At 42.1% G+C, this 12,849-nt stretch overlaps 1 protein-coding gene across 2 annotated transcripts; it reads left to right on the top strand.

The window, feature by feature from the left end:
• Positions 1-1,501: 1,501 nt before the first annotated feature.
• Positions 1,502-8,721, top strand: SRP9 (signal recognition particle 9). Of its 2 annotated transcripts, none has more exons than XM_065834747.2 (3): positions 1,502-1,659; positions 4,106-4,174; positions 6,170-8,721. In XM_065834747.2, exons 1-3 carry the CDS (start codon positions 1,588-1,590, stop codon positions 6,287-6,289), a joined length of 261 nt encoding a protein of 86 aa, XP_065690819.1. In that variant the 5' UTR covers positions 1,502-1,587; the 3' UTR covers positions 6,290-8,721. The 2 variants fall into 2 exon arrangements, with proteins under 2 accessions (XP_065690819.1, XP_071662049.1); XM_071805948.1 differs by having other exon boundaries at positions 1,507-1,743.
• Positions 8,722-12,849: the final 4,128 nt, after the last annotated feature.

Raw genomic sequence — 12,849 nt, 5'->3', positions numbered from 1 at the left:
CCCAATTTATTAAAGTTTGGCAGTCTGATCACTGCAGACTTTTTCAGAGTTGATCCCCACAGTAACAATTATTTTCTGCTTTACTGACTCAGGGAAATTCATTCTAGTTTTTCTCCTCTTACCTCCCATACAGCCTTCTATTTCTATGCCATGTTGTTTTTCATTCTCCCTTGCGCCTATCGTGCTTTTTGTGGTCAAAAAACCTACAGCTGGTATTTCCACATGTTGCTAGGAGAAACTGGAACAGCCTGCATAATTCGTCCCCTTACATGCAGATCTGCCCTAAACTTTCCAGTTTAATTGCCTGGCCACACCGTTGAGGTTTGCTCAGTTCAGTAAAACGAACTTGAAGTTGTGAGTCATTATCAGGAGCTTCTGGGTTTTCAGTGCATCCCTATGAAACAGAAAATACATGACTGTAATTTTTAAGTGTTTATAGTAATTGCAGTGGTTACACAAGCCATGTAACACAGGCAGAGCTTAGCGCTGTGGTTATACACTTTGCTCAATTAAGGAACAAAAATCACCAGTCACTAAAAGAAATTGGATTTGAAAATGTAATAGGAGAAATTGCAGGACTTTCTTCCTCCTTCATTTCACTTTTGAAATTAATTTTAGTCAGTTTTACGTAAATACTTTACACACACGTATATATATTTGAAAAGCAGGGCTCCGCCTTATTTTTATAGTTTTATAACTTCCAGTCTCTTTCTGAAACCAGCAGCTTTATTTCCAGTGGCGAGCTGAGCCTCTGCACCCCTCTGAAATGGCTATGGCCACTCAGAGAAGCCAGCGAGCTGCGCCTAAATATCCCTTTTGTTCAACATGCCCTTCCAGCCTGGGCACACCCGGACTAGCTGCAGTTGTAGAAACCAACTCAGCAAAGCCCCGATCTGGGCCCGGGCGACTGAGGTGCAGACAGCCCAGGCCGGGCCTGCCAGAGCCCCGCGGGTGCCGTCCGCGCACAGCGCCGAGCCCCGGATCCAAACTGGAATACAGGAGGTTCCACTTAAATTTGAGAAGAAACTCCTTCTCAGTGAGGGTAACAGAGCACAGGAACAGGCTGCCCAGGGAGGTTGTGGAGTCTCCTTCTCTGCGGACATTCAAAACCCGCCTGGATGCCTTCCTATGTAACCTCATCTCGGTGTTCCTGCTCCGGTGGGGGGATTGGTCTGGATGACCTTTCGAGGTCCCTTCCAACCCCTGACATTCTGTGATTCTGTGACCGGCGGCCCCTCCGCCGGCGGCGGGGCTCGAACCCTCAATCCCAGCCTGTGTCACTCCCGTGCAGCGGCGCAGCCACCAATGGGCGCGCTCACCTCCGGGGTGGGGGAGGCGCCTGCCGGCGTCCCGCCGCGCCTGCTGGGGTCGCTGTGGCAACGGCCCCGCCCGCCGGGCTCTCCTCTCTGCCCGCGCCTCCCGCGCTCCGCCGGCGGGGCCGGAATCTGAATCACGCTCTTCGCGATTGGACGGCTTTTTCCCTATGACCAATGGGAGGCGGCGGCTTTGCGGCTTTGCCGCGCCCGCCTACGGCGCCATCTTGCCGGCGGCAGGCGCAGCGGAGCTCGGTGCGGGCGCGGCCCCGCCATGCCGCACTACCAGGCCTGGGAGGAGTTCACGCGAGCTGCTGAGAAGCTCTACCTCGCCGACCCCATGAAGGTGGGGCCGGGGCCGGGTCTAGAGGCCTCGCGGGCGGGCAGCGGGACGGGCGGGCCTCCGCTGCCCGCAGTAGGCCGCGATGAGGTGCGGCTGTGGGGTGAGGTGGTGGGCGGCTTGGTGGCTCCGGCGCTCTCGTGTTGTGTCCTCTGGCCGCCCGGGGAGGCACGCGGTTCTCTGGCCGGGTCGTGCAGCCCGCTGCCGAGCCGGGCGGGGCGGCCTCGCGGGGAGGATGCGGGTCCCCGCTGGGCCGTGGGTCGCTGCGGCCTCTCGCAGAGGCGATGCGGTTCGGGTGGCTGCGCGGGGGAGGCGAGAGGTAGCAGCGAGGATGGGGATTACTGGCTGTTGTCGCACCTGACCGACCTTTTCCACGAAACGGAAGGAAGTTCATGTTTAACATCCCAAAAGCGCACACAGGGGACGGTGTTACAACGTGCTCATTTGCGGTGTACCCGTGTGTTAGAAACCGGGATTAGAACAATTCTGTGGAATGAAGTGTTGAATGAAGAGTGTATCAAGAATTGGTTTATTTTATGAGCTTACAACATTTAAGACTGTATAATTTGAATTTGTCTTCCTAAAAAATTAAAAGAAGGCATTCATTAGCACTTACCTTGCATTGTTGCCTGCAGTGGCACTTCAGACTGGAAGGTGTTAGCTTCCTAAAGGGTATTTGCTCTAGAAATTAACTGATTGGCATGCGCCCTTTTTTTTCGTTTCTGTCAACTTTTCCAGGAGTATAGTTTGTGCGAACATTAAAAGCAATTTCAGTCTTCAGAATCAGCATTGCATTTTAGCCAAAAAACAGCACAAAAGGTAATGTGAAACTCATGCACAAGAAGACTTCAGTAAGAAATGCCTGGTTTTCTTCCCCAAAAATGAGGACAGGGAAACCTTCAGAAGTAGTGTTTAACATCTACCTTTAATTAGCATAGGTGATCACTTCATATGCAATTGCCCTCTGTCTACTGATACTAAAATTGCCCTGTTTTACCTTCCTATACTCTGTGATAGTCAATTAAGTTAGAAAGGAGGGAAGTCACTGCAGCCAGGAGTAGCTCTTCCCCTTTTCTTAAGGGGCCTCCAAATGTGATCTCTTCCCATCCATGGCAACAAACGTCTCTATTTATGAAATAGTTTACATAGGCCCCAGGGTCACAATACAAGGACCCTTCTTTTAATTTTCCAGAGAACTACCCTGAGGAGCCTTTGTATGTAACAGGGGCTGGTCAGGAAAACAAAGGATGAAGAATGGTGGGAGATGAGTGTGTGCTTGTCCTGGGCTGGAGAGGTCCAGGTAAGGAGGGGTCTTGCCTTTTGCAGGAGCAGGTTATCTGTCAAGTCCATGCCTGCAGCTCGTGGCAGCCTGTTGTGTTTTTGGGCCTGTTTGGTCCAGAGAGGTGCTGTGTTACACAACGGCTGTGGTTGGAGGAGGGCAGTTTCTTAAACAACAAGGATAAATCTGTGATGAGATCCATCTCGGAGCAGGAATCTCAAAATATGTTTTGTAGTCAAGTAGGTTCACCAGACCTATTTATAGTTTGAGTTCGGAATGTTCTCAAAAGGACACCTGACTTTGTTTCTAATTACTGGTGCTAGCTGAGACTGGAAACAATAGATATGAAGTCGCTGCGGCCAGTTCTGCATTCAGGAGGAAGCATTTAATGCTCAGTCAGTTGCTGAGGGTGTTGATTTTTATCACTGTGGTTTTCAGAACTTTGGTGAGTAGAGAGTCCCGAGGGACTGTGGACAGGTTCAAACACAGGGCAGGTAACTACAGTAGCAGCTGTTTTAGTGAGTAGTTGCATGCTTGCTTTCAGACTTCAAGTTTAGCCTTATTGAGTCTTGAAAGTAATCTCATTTAGAAGAACTCTCTTTGGTCCTCTGATTTTTAATTACTCTAAAATTACTATTCTTGTACCCTCCTTTTTCACTTGCAGAAACATCAAACCACTTCAAATCTGTGTGTAGGTTTCAGTTCAGCTGTTGAATTAACTGTAGTGACTGGAAATATGACTTCTACATAATAGTTTAGAAGAAAAAAAGTATTGGTGATCGTACCCCACTCAGTTAATCCCTTTCTTCGTGTAGAACTGTTTCTTTTAAGTGTTTCATGGATATAAACATGTTTCCATTTAGTTTTTCTGAAGTGTGATATACAGTTGCTGTATTTACAGTGGTTTTGAACATGCCCAATGTTAAGCTTCCAGGTGCTACTGTAATATCAGTTTAACATGCTAGGGAGGGAAGTGGGATGGTTCAACTTCCAGACCATCATGACGGTGGGATTAGCAGCCAGCAGAGCTGAGGACCACCACAGAGGTGGTAAAAATGTGAAGCAGTACATACTTATAATAAAAGGTAATCTGAAATTGTATAGAGTTCCTTCAGATATTTTCTGAGAATTGTTAGCTGTAGGTGTTAATTCTTAAAATATTTGTTGTTCCAGGTGCGGGTTGTTCTCAAGTATCGACATTGTGATGGGAACCTCTGTATCAAAGTAACGGACGATGTAGCTGTAAGTACAGAACATGTTCCCTTTTCAGGGCTTATTGCACCTCTCAGGGACTTATGTTTTGTTGTCAGTCAACTTGGGAGCTCTTAGGCGTTGCCTCGAGGGTGCCTGACAGTTTCCTAAAAGCTTGTTTTGCTCAAACTTCCCTAATTGCTCTATGAACTGACATTGACGTGTGGTTCAACTTGGCACAGTCAGTGAAAAGTTCTAACACTTCAGCGTTCTTTATGGATCTCAATATAATTATTTTAGGATTATATGACAACAAGGGAAACAAGCACTACAAATATCTTGGACCTTCTCTCTATCTGAGTATGCTTTACGGAACTACATTGGTAGCTCCCGCTGTAGTGTTTCGGGAGCGTCTTCGCACACATGTGTTTACTGGCATGACTGTGATCCTTCTCATTTGCCTGGAGTGGTGACAGCTTCCAACCATAGGTTCAGCTCCTCCTTTGTGATTAGGAGACAGTGGAGTTATATCAGACTGAAAAACAACATTCATTTGCAGTTAAGAAATCACATTTTCTGGATACTGTTAGGGTGTCAATTATGCATTCAGTAAAAGTTGTAGTACTTAACGCAGCATGGACTTCTGCAGTGTCCTTCCAAGGGCTGCTGTACGAAGTGAAGCATGTGTGGAGCTGGGATGTGAGATGGTGGGCAGCAGGTAGAAATGGGTCAGCGTGTGCATACTGATGTGCATGCCAGTGACAGGTTCTTGGTACTAGGGACATTATAGCCAAGTTATTTTTCTGCAGTCCAGAGTAAGCAACAGTAGTCTGCCCTTCTGTCTTCAGATTTGGAAAAATCAGATTTTTTCTTTCCAAGAGAAGTAGTCTGGCATTGGTATTTCTAATACCTGGGAGAGATGTGAAACTCCAGCAATGACACTTCTTGACAGAGTAATAGGGCTAAAGTTTGGGTGAGATGTGGAGTATGAGGCACAGATAATGGGGAAGTGAAGGGCAACTAAATTGAAATATTCCGTAGGGGAAGGTTGGAATCAGGTGATCCATGAACTTGGACTGTTTTCTTACCCGCTTCCAGTCATGGAAAGCTGTTACACTGGTGGGAGGATGGGGTTGGTTTGGTGGGGTTTTTTTGTTTGGTTGTTTTCTGAAGGCAGGAAGGGCAAGTTTTCTTTGCTGCAAACTCTGTAGAACTAATATAGCTGAAGGAAAAAATAAACTATTTTTTCTACTGTTTGTCTCTGAATTAAAATAGGGATTTGGTGCTGGCAAAAGATGTTGTGTTGACAGCACTAGAAGAATGGAGTATTCTGGGGCTTATTCATTGCTAAATCAGCCTGGGCAGCCATACTCATGCCATACAGGTGTAAGAAGTTACTTAGTCTGCAAAAGTAAAGCAGTTTTTCTATGATAAATTACTGGTCTATTACTCTTGTTCCTTTTGTATTTACAGGCTTGTCAGGTGAAGGAGTTTTTATCATAAATCAGATTTTAAGTTCCTTATGTAGGATTGTCTTAGAAACACATTTTGCTTGGTGAAGGGATCCTCTTCAGTGGGAAATACTGGTGGCTTTCTTTTTTTTGTCACTGGCAGTGTAATATTAAGGACTGTGAAAGGCAAAATAAACTTGCTTTCAGAATACAGAGAATAGAAAAATAATTTCAGGTTTAAAATCTGCTTCTGTTTTTACACAGCACAAGTAAAAGTGTCTTTTAAAGACAGCTTTAAAACCCAAGTTTTAGCACTTTTTTGAGAGAGAAGGTACCTAGGATAAATCATGAGCTTTGTTATTTTCAAAATGGAAGGCATGAGCCATTCAGAGAAACTTAAATGTAAACATAGATGCATGTGTCTTTTAAACCAAGTTAGATGTGTGTTGGTGCTGCCTCATGGTAACAACATGCCACAAATGAGCATTTGAGTACTTGCCTTGTTTTATATGTTCCAAGCACAAATGTCTTGCAACCATAAACAGGACAAAAACAGTTCAAATGAAATCTGATATTAATCAACTTTCTCTTACAGTGTTTGCTGTATAGAACAGACCAGGCGCAAGACGTAAAGAAGATCGAGAAATTCCAGAGTCAGCTAATGCGACTCATGGTGGCTAAGGAATCCCGCAGTGCTGCCATGGAAACAGACTGAATTGCTGAAAATAAAATGAGTGCTCTGGTCATATTTCACTGGAAGAAAGTATCTCTTGGATGTGATGAATACTGGGACAGGAGAAGCTTTTATGTACCGAAGATGACTGATGACAAGCCTGAAGCATTTTGCCCCCTGCCCCAGACTCCACTTCGGAAAACTAGCAAAATAAATGCTTTCAGTTGAAAGCTTATATTTATTTTTGGGAATCAAACAAGAAACTATTCTTAAACATTAGGTATGCTAAGAAGACAAGTAAATATTTTAAATCTGCAGTACTTTAGTTGAATTAGATGGGTCACAAGCATATTTCTGGAAAGCTGCTATAAAATTTTGTATAGATTTCATTGTGTTCCTACCTTATGCTGGTGTATTCTCACAGTCAGAAGGTTTATTGACCTAGTACTGTAGCATGATGACTGGATCTAATAAATAAATATTTACATAAATGATATATATCAGTGGGGTTTAGAAGAATGGATGTTTTCTGAACGGAAATGTTAAAAATTGCAAATTTGTACTCGCACTGTCACTAGCAAGATTTTAGCTTTTTGGGATTGATCTTGGTCATCAGCTGTCCAACATTATCTGTGCTACAGTTTGTAGACTGTTACATTGGCAGAATAGTTAAACATCTGTATTTTAAAACTGAAAGTAAAACTTTGCTTGAATATTGATAGAGGTCAGTGACAAACTGGGAGTTTCTTTTCTACTTATGCAAATAATGATATTAAAAAAATGTATGGGGCTTTTTTCCAGTACTTGACCTATTTTATACTAGCAGGGGGACCTTTTTCCATCCTTGCTTTAGGCAGAGTTTAAGTATATCAGCAAGACAAATTCTAGAAGCTGTTGCCTATTAATGTTAATAGAGGAATACAACCAAACACTATCCAGATTCCTTATTTTAGCAGCTTGCTAACTGTGCATTTTTAAATGTTACATGTGGCAGATGGATGCCAGCCAACTGAATAAATGGATGAAAAAGAGCTTAATAAATACTTAAATACCACTGTCAAAAACAGACCAGTGCTCCTGTGGCTTAGACTTGTTTCTCATTGTTACCTCTGGTAGGGTGATGGAAGCCTTAATTATCTTTTGCAAAGGCTTCTTGTTGGAAAGCCCGGTAGCTGAAATTGATACTTTCTTTGACTAGATCTTGCATAGTTAAAACCAGATGGATTTTTTTAATGTAATTATGCTATTGGTATAACTAGGACTAATGTTTTGTGTTAGGCCACAAAAGTATAGCAGAGCCATACAAAGACTTGTCTGTAGTGGCATTTATATATAACAAAACAGTCTACTTAAATAGCTACCTGCTGTCACTTGCATAAAAATAATTGAGCTGCTCGGAAGCAGCGGAGTTCCAGCATTTGCCAGGGGCTCCAAAAAAAAAAAAAAAAAAAAAAACAAACAAACCCAGGCTTTAATATTACATTAGAGTACTCTTTCAGCTGAACATATAATGTTCCTTATTGTTGGAAAATACTGCAGTGCTAAATTCCCAATGGCTGCTCAAGTTCTAGTTTACAGGAGTGACTGGTACATAGGTAACATTTTTCTTCTTGGATTGGCTTTTGAAATACAAATAAATCCAGAAAGAAGGCTAAACTTTGTTCCTAGTTAAACTTCAATAAGACACTGTAATGCTGAAAATGTTCCTCAATACTCCAAATTATTTTCTTAATAATTGCAATATAACATATTAGGTATTTAAACATTTTTTTTTATCTGAAGCAGTGTTGTGCAGTATGAATGGTTGCTACAGAGAAGTCATACAAATGAAGATTGAAGCTGTTAAATTGGCAGGTGAAAAGGCTACAGCTATTTTAGTGTGATTTTTGGACATCTCTTATAAGTTGGCTTGACATGTAGATGTCTTCTGTGAGCTGAGGTACAGAAAGGCTTGAGTGGTATTTGCTTGAGCATGGAGAGAATAAAAGGAGAGAGGAGACTGTAGACAGACTTCATGTACCAGATGGCTTGAGGAGCTTTTAGAGGGGTGCAATTACAGTACTGTATTAGAGTAGTGGTTGTCACAAAAAAGAGGCAGATTTCTAGTTTTCTAAATTCAAAAATAATTTCTGTAAAACTATAAAGAAATAGTAATGTTACTTTCGTAAAGAGTATGTATTGTTAAGCTTGTTCTCCATATACTCACAGAAAAACTAGGGGGTTCTGTGCAGTCATAATACACAAAAACAGTGATAAAGTACTGCTTGAAAAAAGCAAACCTTTTGGAAACTTCTTTGGAAAGAGACAGGTGCTTCTTGACTTTGCGCTGGAGCTTTCAGCAACTTTAATACTGTGTTCATGGGATGGTAGCAAAGCTGTGACCTCAAAGCTCTGCTTTTTCGTGCTTATACTCTTGTTCAGAGAGTGTGTATGCTGATTATTTTCCAAATAAACTTTAATGAGTTAGTCCATCATATTGCCAATTGTTTGACTGTGTCCACTGGTATGTGATGAAAAATTCAACTTCACGTGGCTGCTCCAAAGGGGAACTGGAATGCATTGCATGGGAAGCAGTGAATTGGGCAGCCCAGCACATCAGCAAATGCTCCTGAGCAGGAGTTTGTGCCAAGTACAGGCTGCAAACAGGCAGTGCAGGTGCAGGTGGGCAACCTGTGTAGTTAGGTAACCTTTGCAGGAGGAGTCGAATGATTTAGGAAAAAAAAAAAAAGGATGTTTTCCCTTACTACAGCTAATTTTGTTGCTGCCTGTTATTTATCTTCAATAATTGTTCTGTTTTGTGAGAACAGTTTAATAAAGAACATGGGTCTTGTTATTGCACAAAGAAATTGGATTAGGTTACCCATGGAACTTATTCTGGTTTTCTGGTGCTCCCACTTCCTGGATTCTCGAGTGTCTCGATTTCAATTCTTCCTTTGTTCACAGCACTTGAGCCGACTCAAGTGTTTGAGCTCTCTCATGTGAACTGCATCACTTCTGTTTTCCTTTAGGGGTTTTAACCCTGAGCTTCTCTGTATGTAGTCCATTCTGTAGGTGTATTCTGGATTACAGGATGATCCTTAAATTATCTGTAGAAGTGAGAATTTTGATTAACAGGTCTTTCTTTTAGAGATCCTTATGCAAGAGGCCTTTGTTTCCATTCAAGTCCTGACCTAACACTTTTAAGAGTGACAGATACACTCTGGAAAATTGGATGCTTTTGTGCCTGAGTCTGTCAAATTGGGAAAGGGAACTGAAGCCAAGCAGGTGCTTTTAAAAAATGTTTCAACTTGTCAAAATAATTATATTTCATCTCAGTAAGTTCCTTCCTGCAGTATAAGAGTGAGTAATAGGCAACATTTTGCTGTAATAAATGTGAAGAAACTCTGATTTCTGCCAGATGTGGTCAGTAGGACTTGGATGATCACTTATTACCATAGGTTGATCTTAAACAATTACATCATCTGGAAGGTGCGTTAACCCTCTTGAGATAGGTAGAACAAATCCTCTCACTTCATTCATCTGAAGTAAGGATGTGAACACATTGTTGGGCCCCAGTGCACCTGTGCTTTTTTTCACTTCTGTTCCTGCCTTAGGGGAAGATAAAATTATAACACAGAAACGATACTGTAACCACATTTTAAATTAAGTTCAATATCTAAAGTGGAAAAATGAACATACAGTATATAAGTGTGGGGGGTTTTGTATGACTTACCTAGACTGCAGATTCTGTACAAGTCCAATTTCCACCAAGGGTCTGTGAGCATTAGTGGGTGACTTTTGGGAGTAGGAGCTTAGCTGAAAACAAGATTCTTCTTTGTACAGTGCTCTGTGCTGGGGTAACTTAAATCTAATTGACAGAAACAAAGCTGTTTTGGTCAAGTGTATCTAAGGAGCCTTCTTGTGAAGATCCTTTAAGGAGGATGTCTGCTAACCTTTTTTGAAAGCAAACTAGTCCATGAAGAGCTAGATCTAGAATAGCTTTTGCTTAAGTTAATACTGATTTGCTTTTCAAGACATGGGAGTGTCTTCTGAACAGCTGATACCACTTTAAAGGTATATGCTGCATGACTCAAGATAACACAACTGTTTGTTTATAAAGATTTTATCTTTTACAAAGTCTTTGAGAGTTCAAGGACTGGTATCTAAATACAGGCAAGAGTTTAAACTGTCTTTGTTGCTGGGGATGGCATAGAAACATGCCTTTCATCTCTTATAACTTTTACAATAAGTAGACTCCTTAGATTGACTTCTAGGTAAACCTCCCTACCTTTATGCTGGGCAGAATTATCTCATTTGAATTACTGTGTATGGAAGGCAGATGTGGGCTTTTTAGTCTGTAGAAATGTTATTTTTGAGATGAGAATGATGCCACAGTATTTTAGAAGCAGCTTACTCAGGAGAATACAAAGGATGGTAGTTTGCTAACCCCTGCTTATTATGCAAGTTTGCGTAGGTCCTGTTAACTGTTACAACAGACTAAATGCTCTCAGGAGAACTTGGGCTTAAACTGGACCCTGTAAAACTCTGAAGTCTGTGGGAACATCGCCAATAAAAACACGGTCACAGTGCAATAGCAGGGTAAAGTGTAAATTGCCGTTATGCAAGTTCAGGTCCTATTGTTGAACCTTGTCTTTGTTTCTGGTCAAGGTACGTGTTTATTTTCTTATATTGTGCCAAAGGTAATTAGAGATGTGTGTTCTCAGGACTCTTGTAATGGGAACACAATTACTTTCTACCGTTTTAAAAACACCTTAAGTCACTAGTGCCATCCCTGAGTCCTCTCATGTGAAAATGCCCAGTCTTCCTAGCAAGAACCAGTGTGCTCAACCCATTATTAGTACTCCTCATACAGACAGTTCCTAGGTGGTGTTATAACACTAAGAGTATAGTGTTTCTCTTAAACTGTAATGTTGGTATTTATGGAAGTGTTTTCTATTTAAATCAAGACCAGCTCTGAGGATATTTTGCTTTGCTTTTGTAGCAAATTTTGATTTTGTGCTCGCATTCTTCCATCACCCTTTTGTGGTGATTCTTAGTCATTTTGTTAAAACATCAGTCATACCAAAAAGTTTGAGATTGAGTTTTTAATTTCCTTTGAAGTTGTGTTTGCATGTTGGGTTCGTTTTTTGTCTAGAAAAAGTGGTATCTGTTCATAAAAGGACTAATCTGCATTGTTTGGCTTCTACTGGGCAGAAACTTTGTGAGTTTCAGCATGTGTTTACAGCAGGATTCCAAACACTGGTTTCTTGGAGAGTGGGCTGAGTTTTCTGGACATCTACTGAATGCCTTTGCTGGCTGGTAGGGAGCAAATGAGAATTTGCTGCTTGCACTGGCTAACAAGAATACATATTTTAACTGGATTGCTCATGCGTGTAAATACAGGCATTTATAATACAGCTCCGCTATCATTATGCGGCTAAAAGATGAAAGGCTTGCCTCAGGGCACTGACAAATGAGCTCTGGCAAACTGTGTGTATGCCTTAAAGATGTTACCTCCCAAAGGCATCTGCTGCTGGAGGGAGTCAGCCAGGAGGATGAACTAATGCCTCAGACACGTCCGCGTGAAAGTCAATGTCTTATTTCAAATTGCCTTAAAAGATACCTTTTACATTTGGGGGCAGGAGGGAGAGTGAGCTTTTGAGGGAGTGATTGAAGGTTGGGGGGGTATGTTATTTAATTCTTTATAAGCACGCTTGCTGTTGCAGTGCTACCATATGGCTGAGGGCAGTAACCAAAAAAAGCAAGATTTACCAGGGGAAACCTCTGTTTTGGTCACGCAGCAGACTCACCTAACACAGGACTGTATTCAAACATGCAAACAACCAACCATCTTTTTAACAGAGCAAACAGCCGCTTTGCAAATAGCTTTTTAACCACTGCAGCAATATTCCCTGATGATTACTTAATAAATGTGCAGAGGCCGGGATTCCACACCAGCCTTGGTCAATGTACCAGCTGGCTGCGGATCCCTGCGGCACCAGTTCATGTGTCTCAGAGCTGCTTCTAAACCATTTCAATTCACTGGTGCATCAGAAAACTCAATATACTGGAGACCTGCTGGTTTGGTGTTTCTGCCTGGTTAGAGTGCTGAGATGGCTTCACAAACGGGCAAATGAATGCTAGAGGGGATGAAATGGAGAGGTTAAGAGCCACCAGGAGGGGTGAGGAGAACAACAGGAGCAAAAAAGCCAGCAGTTAGGTTGGCTTAGGACGCCATGGAACCACAGCCAAAATAACTTGCACCTTGTCATTTCCCTGACTTGCTTTTAAAAACCTCCTGTCTGTCCCATTAAATGCCCTGTAATGTACATGCCATACATTATTTATCTAGAAATGTCTGAATTTGTTTCTGTACTATTCTAGTTCATATGGAAAGTGTGGAACTGAAGATTGTAGGTTATATCCTCCCTAAAGGCCTGTAACACTCTGGTAGCCTCTCAAATGGAGTAACCAGAATTGATCACACGCTAAAAGGTAAAGATTATATTACGGATTTATAAAACTGTTTTGTAATTCTGAATATTCTTAAAGTGCTGTTGAGGCAAGGGTTTAAGAAGGGATCAGCACACTGAAAGGCATATGTGGCTGCAGTAGTAGCTATT

This window comes from Patagioenas fasciata, chromosome 3 (assembly GCF_037038585.1).
Source record: "Patagioenas fasciata isolate bPatFas1 chromosome 3, bPatFas1.hap1, whole genome shotgun sequence".
Lineage (NCBI taxonomy): Eukaryota > Metazoa > Chordata > Aves > Columbiformes > Columbidae > Patagioenas > Patagioenas fasciata.
Note: the sequence above shows the minus strand (reverse complement) of the source record. Positions and strands in the feature narration are given on the sequence as shown.